The following is a 15,180-nucleotide window of genomic DNA, read 5'->3' as shown; positions in this document are numbered from 1 at the left end:
ACTGTACTAAGCTCTCGGGAGAGTACGATACAACAATAAACAGAAACGTTCCCTGCCCACAACGAGCTTACAGTCTAGAGGGGGAGATAGATGTTAGCATAATGTCTGGCTACGTCTAACAGTGCTTGGCACCTAGTAAGTGCTTAAGACTCTAGACTGTGAGCCCGCTGTTGGGTAGGGACCATCCCTATATGTTGCCAGCTTGTACTTCCCAAGCGCTTAGTACAGTGCTCTGCACACAGTAAGTGCTCAATAACTACGATTGAATAAATGAATGAATGAATGCTTAACAAATACCATCATTATTATCTGGGGGGAGTCCTTCCCCCACCTCCCCAAGATTCCCCGCCCGAGCACCCCCAAACCCAGGACCTGTATATATGTATATATGTTTGTACATATTTATTACTCTATTTATTTTACTTGTACATATCTATTCTATTTATTTTATTTTGTTAGTATGTTTGGTTTTGTTCTCTGTCTCCCCCTTTTAGACTGTGAGCCCACTGTTGGGTAGGGACTGTCTCTAGATGTTGCCAATTTGTACTTCCCAAGCGCTTAGTCCAGTGCTCTGCACATAGTAAGCGCTCAATAAATACGATTGATGATGATGATGATGACCCCCTCTCTCTGGGATCCCCCATCCCAGGGCCCCAGGGAAGTCCTGACGGTTCTGACAAAGAGCCACTCTGGAGCCAGGATCCAGGGATGGGGAAGTGGGGCCGTAGCCAGAGAGTGGAGGAGGAAAAGGAGGGGGGGAAGGAAGAGGAGAAGGAGGAAGAGGAGGAGGAGGATGAAAAGGAGGAGGAGGAAAAGGAGGAGGAGGAGGAGGAAAAAGAGGAAAAGGAGGAGGAGGAAGAGGAGGAAAAGGAGAAGGAGGAGGAAGAGGAGGAGGAGGAGGAAAAAGAGGAGGAAGAAAAGGAGGAAAAGGAGGAGGAGGAGGAAAAAGAGGAAAAGGAGGAGGAGGAAGAGGAGGAAAAGGAGGAGGAGGAGGGGGAGGAGGAGGAGGAAGAAAAGGAGGAAAAGGAGAGAAGGAAAAGGAGGAGGAAAAATAGGAGGAGGAGGAGGAGGAAAAGGAGGAGGAAAAGGAGGAGGAGGAAGAGGAGGAAAAGGAGAAGGAGGAGGAAGAGGAGGAGGAGGAGGAAAAAGAGGAGGAAGAAAAGGAGGAAAAGGAGAGGAGAAGGAAAAGGAGGAGGAAAAGGAGGAGGAGGAAGAGAAGGAGAAGGAGGAGGAGGAGGAGGAGGAAAAGGAGGAGGAGGAAGAGAAGGAGGAGGAGGAGGAGGAGGAGGAGGAGGGAAGAGTAGAGGCAGGCTGTTTTCCCTGGCCCACAGACACTGGCAGGCAGGGCCCCTGGGAGGAACCCGTGTCCCCTTGGCCTGTGGTAGCCGGCTTTGCTATTTTTGAGGCCGGCCCTAATTCGAATAGCTGCTGCCTAAGCCGGGCTGTGAGCGGGCGGCAGCTGACTGGGCCAAGTAGAAATTCAGCTGGAAAACCGGGTTCTCCACGTGGGCCTCTCCCACGGATCCTCCCCCCGGGCCCTGAGCCCGCAACCCCAGAGCCCAGACCCCGGGCCTGGGGCCTCCGGGCCCAGCTGGGAGCATTCGAGGGGCTGGGTCCCACCCCCACTCGCTGCCTGCCCTCACCGGGCCCCTCATCTGCCGGTGCCCCCAACCTGCTTCACCCCCTGCGCGGTCCTGCCCAGCCCTGCCCTGCATCTGGGGGATTCTATGAAATTGGCTTGTACCCAACAAGAGGAAGACTTCCCCTCCCTCTCCATCCTCCTCCTCTTCCCTTTTCCTTCTTCCTCTTCCCACCTCCCTTATTCCTCCTCTCCCTGCCTCTTTTCTCCCTCCTCCTCCCACCTCTCTTCCCCTCCCTCCTCTCTCCTCTTCCCTTCTCCTCCCCCCTCCTCTTCCCTTCTCCTCCCTCCTCTCCTCTTCCCACCTCCTCCTTTGTCTCTCCTCTTCTTCTCCTCCCTCCTCTCTCCTCTTCCCTTCTCCTCCCTCCTCTCTCTTCCCTTCTCCTCCCTCCTCTCTCCTCTTCCCTTCTCCTCCCTCCTCTCTCCTCTTCCCTTCTCCTCCCTCCTCTCTCCTCTTCCCACCTCCTTTCTCCTCCCTCACCTCACTGGGCCCATCCAGGGCCCACAGACCCGCGTTCCTGGGTGCGGGTGTCCCCGACGCCCCCCGGGTGTGGGGCCGTGACAGCTGAAGCCCCCAGCTCTGGATGGAGTCTCCGGGGGACCCTCCGCTCGCCGTCCGACACCCCCGCCTAAAACCGTGTCTCCGTTCTGTCCCCTCAGCGAGAAGCGCCCACTGCCAGTGACGGCTACGAACCCAGTGCAGTGCCACCTGAACGGCAAGACCTGCACCGTGTCGGTGGAGACCCGGCCCAACCAGCCGCAGCCCCACTTCACCAAGAACGGCTCCGGCTTCATCCTCAGCGTCCCGGCCAACTAGGCCCCGCCGCCGCCCCCGTGGCGGGGACCGGGCCGGACCGGACCGCCACGGGGCCTCGGACTCTCCCCGTTTGCAGGCCCTCGGCCTAGGCCCAAATCCCCCAGGGCCTCGGCTTCTTCCTCTCAGAAACCCCCACCCCAGGAATAGGATTCTTAATGGCCGGCCTGATGGGGGCCGGGGCTGGCCATCTCCTTCCCACCCCAAGCGCCTTCTCCGTCTCCTCCCTGGCTCCTCTAAAGCATCTTCCCGGCCTCCTCCCCAACTCTCCCCAAAAGTGCCTTCGCCATCTCTTCTCCCGCTCCCCCTCCAGGCCCGTCTCCACCTTCTCCCCTCTCACTCCCAATCGCCTCCCTCCCGCCATTCCTTTTTGCTTTCGGGCCCCTCGGGTTTCTCCCCCACGCTTCTTGCCCGGCTTCCCCCTGCCCCGTCGGGAGGAGCGGGATTATGTGGGGGGCCCGGCCCCGTCCGAGCCGACTCGCGGCGGCCCGGGGACCATGGGCGACCCCGGCGGAGGCTGGATCCTCTGGAGAGGGCGGTTTCCAGGGCCAGGCGGAGGTTGAGGGTGGTTTTCAGGGAGCCCGGGCCCATCCCTCCTGCTTGCCCTGACGGGGGAAAGAACCTCAAGGAGGGCGCTTGGGGGACAATAAGGGGATTCTACTTTCAGAGGAGCTGGCTCGGCCTGTCCCTCCACTCAGTCCGGGGCCCAGGCCCGCCCTTCGTCCCCACTCAGGCCCCGGCCCTGCCACCCGTAGCCCCCCGGGGTCCCCCCTCAGCCCTTTTGGGCCTGGTATGTGGGGCCAGTAGGCGCAGGGTGGGGAAAGGGAGCCCCTCCCGCCCCCCATTCTGGGGAAGCCAGGGCCTCCCTGGCGTCTCCCCTTCTCTGTGAGAGGAGGAGAGCCCCTTTCCCATCACCCCCACAACCACCCAGTTGCCACGGCAACCAGCCTGGCTTCAGCATCACGGGTCAGGAGGCGGACCCTAAAGCCCTCTTATTTAGGTAGCTCCGCCTTGCTGTTCTCTGTTCCCCATCGTATAACCTTGGATTGTCTAGTAATCTGCCGCTGGGGCCTCTGGAGGAGACACCCCTTGACCGTGACCACCCTCCTCCTCCTCCTCATCTTCGCTGGTGGCAATAATAATAATAATGACGATGGCATTTATTAAGCGCTTACCATGTGCCAAGCACCGTTCTAAGCGCTGGGGAGGTTACAAGGTGATCAGGTTGTCCCACGCCGGGCGGGGGGGGGGGCTCCCGGTCTTCACCTCCATTTTACAGACGAGGTCACTGAGGCCCAGAGAAGTGAAGCGACCGGCCCAAAGTCACCCAGCCGACAAGCGGCGGAGCCGGGATTTGAACCCATGACCTGTGGCTCCAAAGCCCGGGCTCTTTTCCACCGAGCCACGCTGCTTCTCTCTCTGGCGGTGCCGTGTCCTCACTGGGAATTCATTAAGTTGCAGGTATTCGCTGAGCGCTTTCTGCGTGCAGATTGCAGCGGGGGACACGACACGCACCCTGTTTTGGTTTGTACCCCGCTGTTGTCTGCCCGGCTAATTTGGGTGGGCAAGAGAGAGACGTAATGAGGAGAGGACCACCCCCCCCAGCCCCCCACCCCAATGGCTGGATCCCCGCCGGTCAGGGCTCAGCCTGCCGTGCCACCTCCACGCTGGCCACCTGGATCCCGATCGCCAGCGGGCGATCTGCTCCCTGAAATGGCGAGCGGGCGGGTCAGGTCCGGGGGGCCGGGGGTGGGAGAGGAAGGGGGCCGAGGGGAGATGCTCTACCAAAGATACTGCTACCAAAGATGCTCCAGGCGGGAGGCTACTTTCCTCTCGCCCCCCACCACCGCCTTTCGGGCCAACACTGCGGGCCCAGGAGGGCAGAGGCGAGAGCCACCGCTCTTTCTCACGGCAAACTCAAACATCACAGCCCCGGGGGCCGCGGGGAGGGGGGCTAGAGAGGAGGGGATCCTACGCGGCGTTTCTCTTGATTAAATTAAATGAAACGCGGTTTTTCGGTTGGGTGCGTGTAGTCCTGTTTTCCATTAACTCTATCGCTAAATTGTATTTGGATTCGCCACCGAGAGCAATAAAGCATTCAGTCTCCTCGTAAGGCCGTCCCCGTGGTGTGCGAGCGTCTCTCCGCCGTCCGGCTCCTCTGCCTCCCCCCACGGCCGGGACGGACGGAGGCCCCGGAGCCTCGGGCCGGTGTCCGTCCGCCCGACGCGGAGGCCGAGGCTCCCCCTTTAAGACTGTGAGCCCACTGTTGGGTAGGGACTGTCTCTATGTGGTGCCAATTTGTACTTCCCAAGCGCTTAGTACAGTGCTCTGCACATAGTAAGCGCTCAATAAATACGATTGATTGATTGATTGATTGATTGGTGAGGCCAGGCCTCTCTTCCCCTCTAGACGACGGGGCGGCCATCATCCAGGCCTGACCCGGGCGCCATCAGAGCCCGCTCTAGCCTCCTCCTCCTGCCGCTTCCCGCTGCCTCCTCCGGCCTCTTCCCGCCGCCCCGTGGGTCAGCGGCCTGCCCTCTCCGCTCACGCGGCGGAGCTGGACGGGTGGCATCGCCCTTGGCTCTCTCAGACCTAATCCCGAGAGGGATTGGCAGAGGCCGAGGTAGGCCGAGGGTAGCCGCAGAGGGAAGGGAAGGGGCGGGAATGCGGGAGCGGGGGCACCGGAGGGACAGAACCATAGGCCCCATCCACGCCGTCGGAGCGGGAGCCGTTCCCTCCCGCGGAAAATCCTCATTTTTGCTTTCCGGTGGAGCCGAGCTGGACGCCTCCTGGCCCATTCCCCCCGTAACCCATCATCTCCCTCAGGTGGGCCGGAGCCTCCAGGTCCGGACGACGGAGCCGGCGACGGGAGCTCTTCTGGACTGTGGGTAGGAACTATCTCTAGATGTTGCCAACTTGGACTTCCCAAGCGCTTAGTCCAGTGCTCTGCACACAGTAAGCGCTCAATAAATACGATTGATTGATTGATTGATTGATTGATTGATTGACAAGGAGCCGGCGCCACAGAGGAGTCGGCGCCTCGGAGCTCTGCCGTGGAGCGGCGGCCCGGACCCAGCGACCGGAACGGTGCCCCTGAACCGGCGACTTAAGCGGCGCCGATGACCGGACCGGCGTCCTGGAACCGGTGAGGGGCGATTCAACCGATTCAGTACGATCGATTCAATTGATTGATTCAACCGTGGCGGGCCCTGTCGCCTTCCGGCCGCCCCCATCTCTGCCCCCGCCGCTCCACGGAAGACCGACCCCGCCGAGGGAGCCCGGGGAATGGACGGCCAGTGCGTTTTATTCAATCAGCACAGTACAAAAATAAATAAAAATAAGGGAAGGGACTTAAATTACAGCCAGACCGAGCCTCGTGACTTTGTCAGATTATAAACCACACATACGTACAAACACGCTACACACATACGAGAATGAGACAAGTATAAATTAATAACCTTAACGATACCCACGATTTGGTCAAAGGAGGTCTACGGAAGAGATTGCACTAAAAAAAAAAAAAAAAAAGAACCAACAGACATCGTACGTGAATCGTTAGCAGATCCCGATATACAGCTAGGAATCGTTTCGAGTTGGGGGGAGGTCGGGGGGGGGTCGGGGAAATGGCACGTTTTCCATCAGCAAGTAGAACAACCGTCGGAAGAGAACGAAAGGCTAGTGGAACCGCCTGAGAGGAGGAGAGAAATCAAATACTGAGCTACCGTGAGCCTTGCTTTGTGCGCGGTGAAATTCTCCCAGCCATCTGTCCTAAGATTTTTTTTTTTTTTCAGAAGACACAAAATGCCTGATCCGCATGCACAATACCACTGGAAAAGCAACGCTGAAAGAATAGATTAAAGGAGGTGGGTTTGTCGTCGTCTTGGTGGTGGTGGTGGGGTTTTTTTGTAGGTTAGTTTCTTTTTTTGTCTTTTCTCTTTTGTTCTAAAAGTAGTCTTCGTAGCAGCATGGAAATCGTGTTAATTGCTCGCTCGCTCAAGTAGACCAGTTTCTCCCGTCCACGGTCCCGGCCGTCGGGGCCGCGGGGAGCGTGGGAAACGTTTCACATTGGTGGGGCGGGATGGGCGCGGCGCTTCCCCCCCCTTCGCTCCCGCCACCGGCCCCGCAGCCTGGACCTTCTCCAAAAATAAATAAACCCAAGGGAGGGAGAGAAGAGAAGGGAGGCCGGGGTCGAAGGGAGGAGGCCGGGGCCCGCCGGGGCGGTGGGATTGGGGCGAGGGGGCGGGAATAGTATGTACAAGGCCGGCCCCGCGCCCGGGGACCGTCTCGAAGACCGGGGCTGGGGGTGGAAGGGTTGGGACGCCCCAATGGCTCCAACTCCGCGGCCCCTCGGCCGGCGAGGTCCCCGCGGCCCGCTCCCGACCTCGACTTCACAGCTTTCTGTTCCTTCGGCGCCAGGGAAATGACGCTTGGCCGCTCCGACGGACGGTCCCGGACCCCGGGTCCGACAGCCCCCCGGGGCTCCTCCGCCTCCGCCCTCGGCCCGACGGGAGGGCCGTCCGGTCCCCTCCGTTCTCCGAAGGATCCGATTTCCCGGCGGGTCCGGGCGGGCCTCGGGCGGCCTCCTCCCCCATTTCCGGGACCGGTGGGGTCCAAAGGGGCGAGGCCATCCGGCCCGGCACGTGGCTCCACGTGGTCCCGTGCGGCCCGGACCGAAGGCCCCCGGCCCGAGGGGTGACGCCAGACGCGTCCCCCGTCCCGCCGTCTCCTCCCGCCCTGCCCTCGACCGGGGGGGAAGCCGGACGGGACGGTCGGAGGAGCGGGGGTCCGGTCTCCGGCCGAGGAAGAGCCAGTCCGGCGGCGGGAGGGGAGAGGCCGGGACGGCCGCACGGGGAGGAGGCCGAGCCCGGCCCAGGCCGTCCCCGGGGTGGACGAGGGCGACGGGGAGAGCGGAGCTCGGGCGACGGACGGGAGGGGGACGGGGAGGGAGCGGGCCGGGGGGGGGTCCCCGAAGTCCTACTGGGGGGGGTCACCGCGGGGCAGGGGGCGGAGTGGCGGGGGCGGGGAGGGAGGGGAGGGGGGCGGGGCGGGGTCAGAGTTCACCGGTCCAGGCCGGTGAGGAGCTTGTTCCTGTCCTCCCGGTGGCACTCGTTCTTCAGGTCGGCGAAGACCTGGGTGAAGTAGTGCGGGTCGGCGTTGATCTGCAGCATCTTGGGGCTCATGAGGTGGATGATGGAGAGGCAGCGGTCCCAGAAGGCCTCCTTGCAGGTCTCCACCAGGAAGGGCTTGAGCGGGTAGGAGATCTCGTTGCCCATGTAGGAGTAGGAGAGATAGAGGCAGGTGAGCAGGACGGCCTGCAGCTCGTGGTCGGCGGCCAGCTCGGAGGAGACCACGTCCCGGCAGAGCATGTAGAGGAAGACCACGTTGGCGGGGGTGACGAAGCCCTGGTCCTGCCAGCCCTGCAGCAGCAGGGCCCGGTCGACGCTGCGCAGCCAGAGGACGGGGTCCGTGGGGGACAGGTGCTTCAGGCGGAAGCAGCGGCGGCAGAGGAACTCGCCCAGGCAGCGCAGCAGCTCGCTGGTGGACGCCTGGACCACCACCCTCTTGGGCGTCGAGGCCGGGGCCCGGCCGGCCGAGGCCGGCGGCGAGGCCTGCGAGGAGGCCCGCGACGAGGCCCGCGACGAGGAGGCCGGCGGGGGCGGCGGGGGCGGCGGGGCCGGAGGGGCGAAGGCCGCCGACAGGTTGGCGCACGACAGGGACTTCTTCAGGTTGTCATGGTTGAGGTGGGCGACGTCGGGCGGCGGCGGCGGCGGCGGCGGGTGGTGCGGGTGGTGGTGGTGGTGGTGGTAGGCCGCGTGCGGCGGCGGCGCCGCCTTCTTGGAGGCCTTCTTCTTGGCCGAGGCGGCCACGATCCGCTTCCAGGGCAGCACGGAGATGAGCGAGGGCCGCTTCAGGGCCTTGTCCTTGGCGTTCTTGCTGTTCTGCACGGCGGTGTAGTGGCCGCCCGCCGGGGCCGCCCCGTCCTCCAGCAGCGGGGCTTTCCGGTAGCTGGGCGACAGGGACAGGACGGTGCCCATGGTGCCCGGAGGGACCGGCCGGGGCGGCGGCGACGGTCACGACGACGACGAAGACGACTTAGACGACGACGACGGTCACCCGGTGTCACCTCTGACCTCGGCTGCGGGAGGGACGAGAAAGGGAGGGAGGGAAGGGACGACGCCGGCCCCGACGGTCCCCGGTCGGTCGGTCGGTCGGATTGACGGAGCGCTCCCGGTGTGCAGGGCGCTGTGCTAAGCGCGGCGGAGTCCGGGCTTCCCCCCCGATGCGATGGGGACTTACCGGGTGGGGCGCCGGGCCCCCGCCGCACTGCGGCCGCCGGCTCCCTCGCTCCCGGTCGGCGCGGTTTGGGGCCGGTGGTGGTGGTGGTGGTGGCGGTGCTGGCGGTGGTGACGACGGCGGTGGGGGGGGGGGGGGGGGCGTTGGAGGCGGGGGTTTTTTGGGGGGGCCCCGGCTCAGGTTCTGTCCAAGGTTCTGCAGGGCATCTCCGCCCGCCGCAGGGCCGCCCGGGACCGACCGGCAGCAGCAGGAGGAGGAGGAGGAGGGAACAGGGAGGAGGAGGAGGAGGAGGAGGAGGAGGGAGGAGCGCGGGGCTGCGGGTCCCCGGGGCCGCGCTCCCTCCCTTCGCCGCCGCCGCCGCCGCCGCCGCCGCGCAACAGCGCCCCCTGGGGGCCGCCGGCCGGCCGCCTTTTCTCCCCCCGCCCAACCGTCCCCGCCCGCCTTTCTTCTCCTCCGCCCGCCGCAGGCTCCGGGGCTCCTCCGGGGGCCCGGGGGTCCGGCGGCCCGGACGGACGGACGGACAGAAGGACAGAAGGACGGACAGACAGACAGACCCCACCCCCACCCCCCGCCGGCCCCAAAACCCGACTCTCGCGCGGCGGCAGCAATAGCAGCGGCGGCGGCGGGCCCCGCCCCCTCCCCTCAGGCCTCAGACCACGCCCCGTCCCCTCAGGCCACGCCCTCTCCCCTCAGACCACGCCCTCCCCAGGCCACGCCCTCTCACCCTCAGGTCACGCCCCTCCCCTCAAGCCACGCCCTCACCCCCTCAGGCCGCGCCCCCTCCCCCTCAGGTCACGCCCCCCTCAGGCCCCGCCCTCTCCCCTCAGGCCCCGCCCCCTCTCCTCAGGCCCCCTCCCCACAGATCTCAGGCCCCGCCCCTCCTCCAGCCCCTCTCCCCTCAGGCCTCAGACCCCGCCCCCTCTTCTCAGGCCTCCCTCCCCGCAGGCCCCGCCCCCTCCTCTCAGGCCCCTCCCCTCAGGCTTCAGGCCCCGCCTCCTCTCCTCAGGCCCCCCCTCCCCGAAGGCCTCAGACCCCGCCCCTCTCACAGGCCCCCCCTCAGGCCTCAAACCCCGCCCCCTCTCACAGCCCCCCCTCCCCTCAGGCCACTCCCCTCCCCTCAGGCCACGCCCCCTCCACCTCAGGCCACGCCCCTCCCCCTCAGGCCTCGACCCCTCCCCTCAGGCCCCCCTCCCCCCCCGGCCTCAGGCCTCGCCCCCTCCCCACAGGTCCCTCCCCCTCCCCTCAGGCCACGCCCCTCCCCTCAGGGCCCTCCCCTCAGGTCCCCTCCCCCAGGCCTCAGGCCTCGCCCCCTCCCCACAGGCCCCGCCCCCTCCCCTCTGGCTCCCTCCCCCCGGGCCTCTGGCCCCGCCCCCTCCCCGCAGACCTCAGGCCCCGCCCCCTCCCCGCAGGCCCGCTCCCCTCGGGCCTCAGACCCCGCCCCTTCTCCTTACGTCCCCTCCCCTCAGGCCCCGCCCCCTCCCCTCAGGCCCCGCCCCCTCCCCTCAGGCCCCCCTCCCCTCAGGCCTCAGGCCCCGCCCCTCCCCTGAGGCCCCCTCCCCATGCCCTCAGAGCAGCAGCGCGGCTCAGTGGAAAGAGCCCGGGCTGGAGAGTCAGAGGTCGTGGGTTCGAATTCCGCCTCCACCGCTTGCCAGCTGGCTGACTTTGGGCGACTCACTTCACTTCTCTGGGCCTCAGTGACCTCATCTGGAAAATGGGGATGAAGACTGGAAGCCCCCCCCGTGGGACAACCTGGTGACCCTTGTAACCCGCCCACCGGCGCGTAGAACAGTGCTCGGCTCACAGTAAGCGCTTAACAAATACCAACATTATTGTTATTATTAATTATTATTATTATTATTATTACCCCTTTTTCCTCAGGCCCCGCCCCATCTCCTCAGAGAAGCAGCGTGACTCAGTGGAAAGAGCCCGGGCTGGGGAGTCGGGGGTCGTGGGTTCGAATCCCGCTCCGTCGCTTGTCAGGGGGATGACTTTGGGCGAGTCACTTCACTTCTCTGGGCCTCAGTTCCCTCATCTGGAAAATGGGGATGAAGACCGGGAGGGGAGCCCCACGGGGGGCAACCTGATCACCTCGTATCCTCCCCAGCGCTTAGAACAGTGCTTGGCACATAGTAAGCGCTTAACAAATACCAAAATCACTATTATTAATCACCATTTAGAAGCAGTGTGGCTCAGTGGAAAGAGCCCGGGCTTTGGAATCAGAGGTCATGGGTTCGAATCCCAACTCCGCCAATTGTCAGCTGGGTGACTTTGGGCAAGTTACTTCACTTCTCTGGGCCTCAGTGACCTCATCTGGAAAATGGGGATGAAGACTGTGAGCCCCACGTGGGACAAGCTGATCACCTTGTAACCTCCCCAGTGCTTAGAACAGTGCTTAGCCCGTATTAAGCGCCTAATAAATGCCATCATTATTATTATTATTATTATTCTCTGGGACTCAGTTCCTTCATCTGTAAAATGGGGATGAAGACTGTGAGTCCCCCGTGGGACAACCTGATCACCTTGTAACCTCCCCAGTGCTTAGAACAGTGCTTTGCCCATAGTAAGCGCCTAATAAATGCCATCATTATTATTATTATTATTCTCTGGGCCTCAGTTCCCTCATCTGTAAAATGGGGATTAAGACTGTGAGCCCCCCGTGAGACAACCTGATCACCTTGTAACCTCCCCAGCACTTAGAACGGTGCTTTGCACATAGTAAGTGCTTAATAAATGCCATTATTATTATTTTATTATTATTATTCTCTGGGCCTCAGTTCCCTCATCTGTAAATTGGGGATTAAGACTGTGAGCCCCCCGTGGGACAACCTGATCACCTTGTAACCTCCCCAGAACTTAGAACGGTGCTTTGCACATAGTAAGTGCTTAATAAATGCCATTATTATTATTTTATTATTATTATTATTATTATTCAGGCCCCGCCCCCCTCCTCGGGCCCCCTCCCCTCCGGCCCCACCTCCCCATCTCCTCAGAGAAGCAGCGTGGCTCAGTGGAAAGAGCCCGTGCTTGAGAGTCAGAGGTCATGGGTTCGAATCCCAGCTCTGCCGCTTGTGTGCTGTGTGACCTTGGGCGGGTCACTTCACTTCTCTGGGCCTCAGTTCCCTCATCTGAAAAATGGGGATGAAGACCGTGAGCCCCCCGTGGGACCACCTGATCACCTGGTATCCCTTCCAGCGCTTAGAACAGTGCTTGGCATACAGTAAGTGCTTAATACCAACTTTATTATTATTAATTATTATTATAATCCCTTTCCTCAGGCCCCTCTCCTTAGGCCCCGCCCCATCTCCTCAGAAAAGCAGCGTGGCTCAGTGGAAAGAGCCCGGGCTTGGGAGTCAGAGGAGGTCGTGGGTTCGAATCCCGACTCCGCCGCTTGTCTGCTGCATGACCTTGGGCGAGTCACTTCACTTCTCTGGGCCTCAGTTCCCTCACCTGTAAAATGGGGGTGAAGACTGTGAGCACCCCGTGGGACCACCTGAGCACCTTGTATCCCTTCCAGCGCTTAGAACAATGCTTGGCACAATGTAAGCGCTTAACAAATACCAACATCACTATTATTAATTATTATTATAATCCCTTTCCTCAGGCCCCGCCCCATCTCCTCAGCAAAGCAGCGTGGCTCAGTGGCAAGAGCCCGGGCTTGGGAGTCGAGGTCGTGGGTTCGAATCCCGACTCCCCCGCTTATCTGCTGTGTGACCTTGGGTGAGTCGCTTCACTTCTCTGGGCCTCAGTTCCCTCATCTGTAAAATGGGGATGAAGACTGTGAGCCCCATGGGGGACAACCTGATCACCTTGTATCCCACCCCCACCCCCAGCGCTTAGAACAGTGCTTGGCACACAGTAAGTGCTTAACAAATACCATCATTATGATGATGATTATTATTATTATCCCTTTCCTCAGGCCTCGCCCCATCTCCTCAGAGAAGCAGCGTGGCTCAATGGAAAGAGCCCGGGCTTGGGAGTCAGAGGAGGTCGTGGGTTTGAATCCCGACTCTGCCGCTTGTCAGCTGTTTGACTTTGGGTGAGTCATTTCAATTCTCTGGGCCTCAGTTCCCTCATCTGTAAAATGGGGATAAGGACTGTGAGCCCCATGTGGGACAACCTGATCACCTTGTAATCTCCCCCCCCTCCCCCCCCCCCGGCGCTTAGAACAGTGCTTGGCACACAGTAAGTGCTTAACAAATACCAACATTATTATTATTATTTATTATTATTATTATTATTGCCCCTTTTTCCTCAAACCCCTCTCCTCAGGCCCCCACCCCATCTCCTCAGAGAAGCAGCGTGGATCAGTGGAAAGAGCCCGGGCTGGGGAGTCAGAAGGATCCCGGTTCGAATCCCGCCTCTGCCGCTTGTCAGCTGTGTGACCTTGGGCGAGTCACTTCACTTCTCTGGGCCTCAGTGACCTCATCTGGAAAATGGGATAAAGACGGTGAGGCCCCCGTGGGACAACCTGATCACCTCGTATCCCTTCTAGCGCTTAGAACAGTGCTTGGCACATAGTAAGCGCTTAACAAATACCAACATTAGTAGTAGTAGTATTACCCCTTTCCTCAGGCCCCGCCCCCTCTCCTCAGGCCCCGCCCCCTCTCCTCAGGCCCCTCCCCTCAGGCCTCAACCAATCAATCAATTGTATTTATTGAGCGCTTACTGTGTGCAGAGCACTGGACTAAGCGCTTGGGAAACCCAAGTTGGCAACATCTAGAGACGGTCCCTACCCAACAGCGGGCTCACAGTCTAAAAGGGGGAGACAGAGAACAAAACCAAACATACTAACAAAATAAAATAAATAGAATAGATATGTACAAGGAAAATAAGTAAATAAATAAATAGAGTGATAAATATGTACAAGCATATATCCAGGTGCTGTGGGGAAGGGAAGGAGATAAGATAAGGGGGATGGAGAGGGGGACGAGGGGGAGTCCTCAGGCCCCGCCCCTCCCCTCAGGCTCAGCCCCCCTTCCCTCAGGCCCCGCCCCTCCCCTCAGGCACCGCCCCTCTCCTCCGGTCCCCTCCCCTCAACCCAGGCCCCGCCCCCTCTCATCAGGCCCCGCCCCGGCCCCCCTCCCCTCAGGGCCCCCTCCAATCAGGCCCCGCCCCTCCTCTCAGGCCTCCTCCCCCTTCCCCTCAGGGCCCCCTCCAATCAGGCCCCCTCCCCCCACCCCTCATGGCCCCCTCCAATCAGGCCCCGCCCCTCTCCTCAGGTCCCCTCCCCTCAGCCCAGAACCCTCCCCCTCCCATCAGGCCCCGCCTCGGGTTCTCAGGCCCCGCCCCCTCTCCTCAGGCCCCCTCTCCTCGGGCCCCGCCCCCTCCCCTCAGGCCCCGCCCCTCCCCACGGCCCCCCCTCCCTCAGGACTCCCTCCAATCAGGCCCCGCCTCACCCCCTGAGGCCCCGCCCCTCCCCTCAGGGCCCCCTCCAATCAGGCCCCGCCTCATCCCCTCAGGCCCCCTACCCTCAGGGCCCCCTCCCATCAGGCCCCGCCTCCTGTCCTCAGACCCCGTCCCCTCCCCTCGGGCCTCGGGACCCGCCCCCTCTCCTCAGGCCCCCTCCCCTCAGGCCCCGCCCCTCTCCTCCTGTCCCCTCCCCTCAGCCCAGACCCCGCCCCCTCCCATCAGGCCCCGCCTCCTGTCCTCAGGCCCCGGCCCCTCCCTTCGGGCCTCGGGCCCCGCCCCCTCTTCGCAGGCCCCCTCCCCTCAGGCCCCGCCCCCTCCCCACGGCCCTCCTCCCCTAGGGCCCCCTCCAATCAGGCCCCGCCTCATCCCCTCAGGCCCCGCCCCTCCCCTCAGGGCCCCCCCTCCCCTCAGGCCCCGCCCCTCCTCGCGGCCCCCCTCCCCCCAGGGCCCCCTCCAATCAGGCCCCCCTCATCCCCTCAGGCCCCGCCCCTCAGGGCCCCCTCCAATCAGGCCCCGCTTCATCCCCTCAGGCCCCGCCCCTCCGTCCCGGCCTCAGCCAATCAGGCTGCGGGAGCGGGTCGGTGGGGGTCCGGACACGTGCGCGCGCACGCGCGGGTTTTTGAGCCTTTTGTTCCCCCCTCCCTCCGGGCGGCCCGCCGCCACCGCCCCTCCTCCTCCTCCGGTCCGGTCCGGTCCGGTCCGGTCCGATCCGATCCGGTCCGATCCGGTCCTCCGGCCCCCGGGCCGGGCCCTCGGCAGAAACCAGCGCGGGCCCGGAGGAGCCACGTCAGGCAAAACCTCCTCCCTCTCGGCTTCCAGGCTGGCCATCCCCCTCCTCCCTCACCTCCCTTCTCTCCTCCTCCTTTTTTTTTTTTAATGGCATTTATTAATAATAATAATAATGATGGCATTTATTAAGCGCTTACTATGTGCAAAGCACTGTTCTAGGGGAGGTTACAAGGTATCAAGGTTGTCCCACGGGGGGCTCACAGTCTTCATCCCCATTTTCCAGATGAGGGCACTG

General features: G+C 62.5%; 2 protein-coding genes across 2 annotated transcripts in view; one reads left to right on the top strand and one right to left on the bottom strand.

Annotated features, from left to right (window-relative positions):
* Nucleotides 1–2,456, top strand: part of MYO1D (myosin ID) — a 350,574-nt gene extending 348,118 nt beyond the window's left edge. Inside the window, 1 exon segment of the mRNA XM_038754744.1 lies at nucleotides 2,300–2,456. Coding sequence (XP_038610672.1) covers nucleotides 2,300–2,456 — 157 coding nt within the window.
* Nucleotides 2,457–7,490: 5,034 nt separating this feature from the next.
* CDK5R1 (cyclin dependent kinase 5 regulatory subunit 1) lies at nucleotides 7,491–8,824 on the bottom strand. Its single transcript, XM_038754502.1, has one exon. It carries the CDS (start codon nucleotides 8,486–8,488, stop codon nucleotides 7,511–7,513), a length of 978 nt encoding a protein of 325 aa, XP_038610430.1. The 5' UTR covers nucleotides 8,489–8,824; the 3' UTR covers nucleotides 7,491–7,510.
* Between the last annotated feature and the right edge of the window lie 6,356 nt (nucleotides 8,825–15,180).

Source organism: Tachyglossus aculeatus, chromosome 11 (assembly GCF_015852505.1).
Source record: "Tachyglossus aculeatus isolate mTacAcu1 chromosome 11, mTacAcu1.pri, whole genome shotgun sequence".
In the NCBI taxonomy this organism is placed as follows: Eukaryota; Metazoa; Chordata; class Mammalia; order Monotremata; family Tachyglossidae; genus Tachyglossus; species Tachyglossus aculeatus.
The sequence above is the reverse complement of the archived record's forward strand: the minus strand, read 5'-3'. Positions and strand labels throughout refer to the sequence as shown.

What these genes read in the sequence shown, in the direction of transcription:
- CDK5R1 (XM_038754502.1), bottom strand. Translation starts at nt 8,488, where the DNA reads ATGGGCACCGTCCTGTCCCTGTCGCCCAGCTACCGGAAAGCCCCGCTG.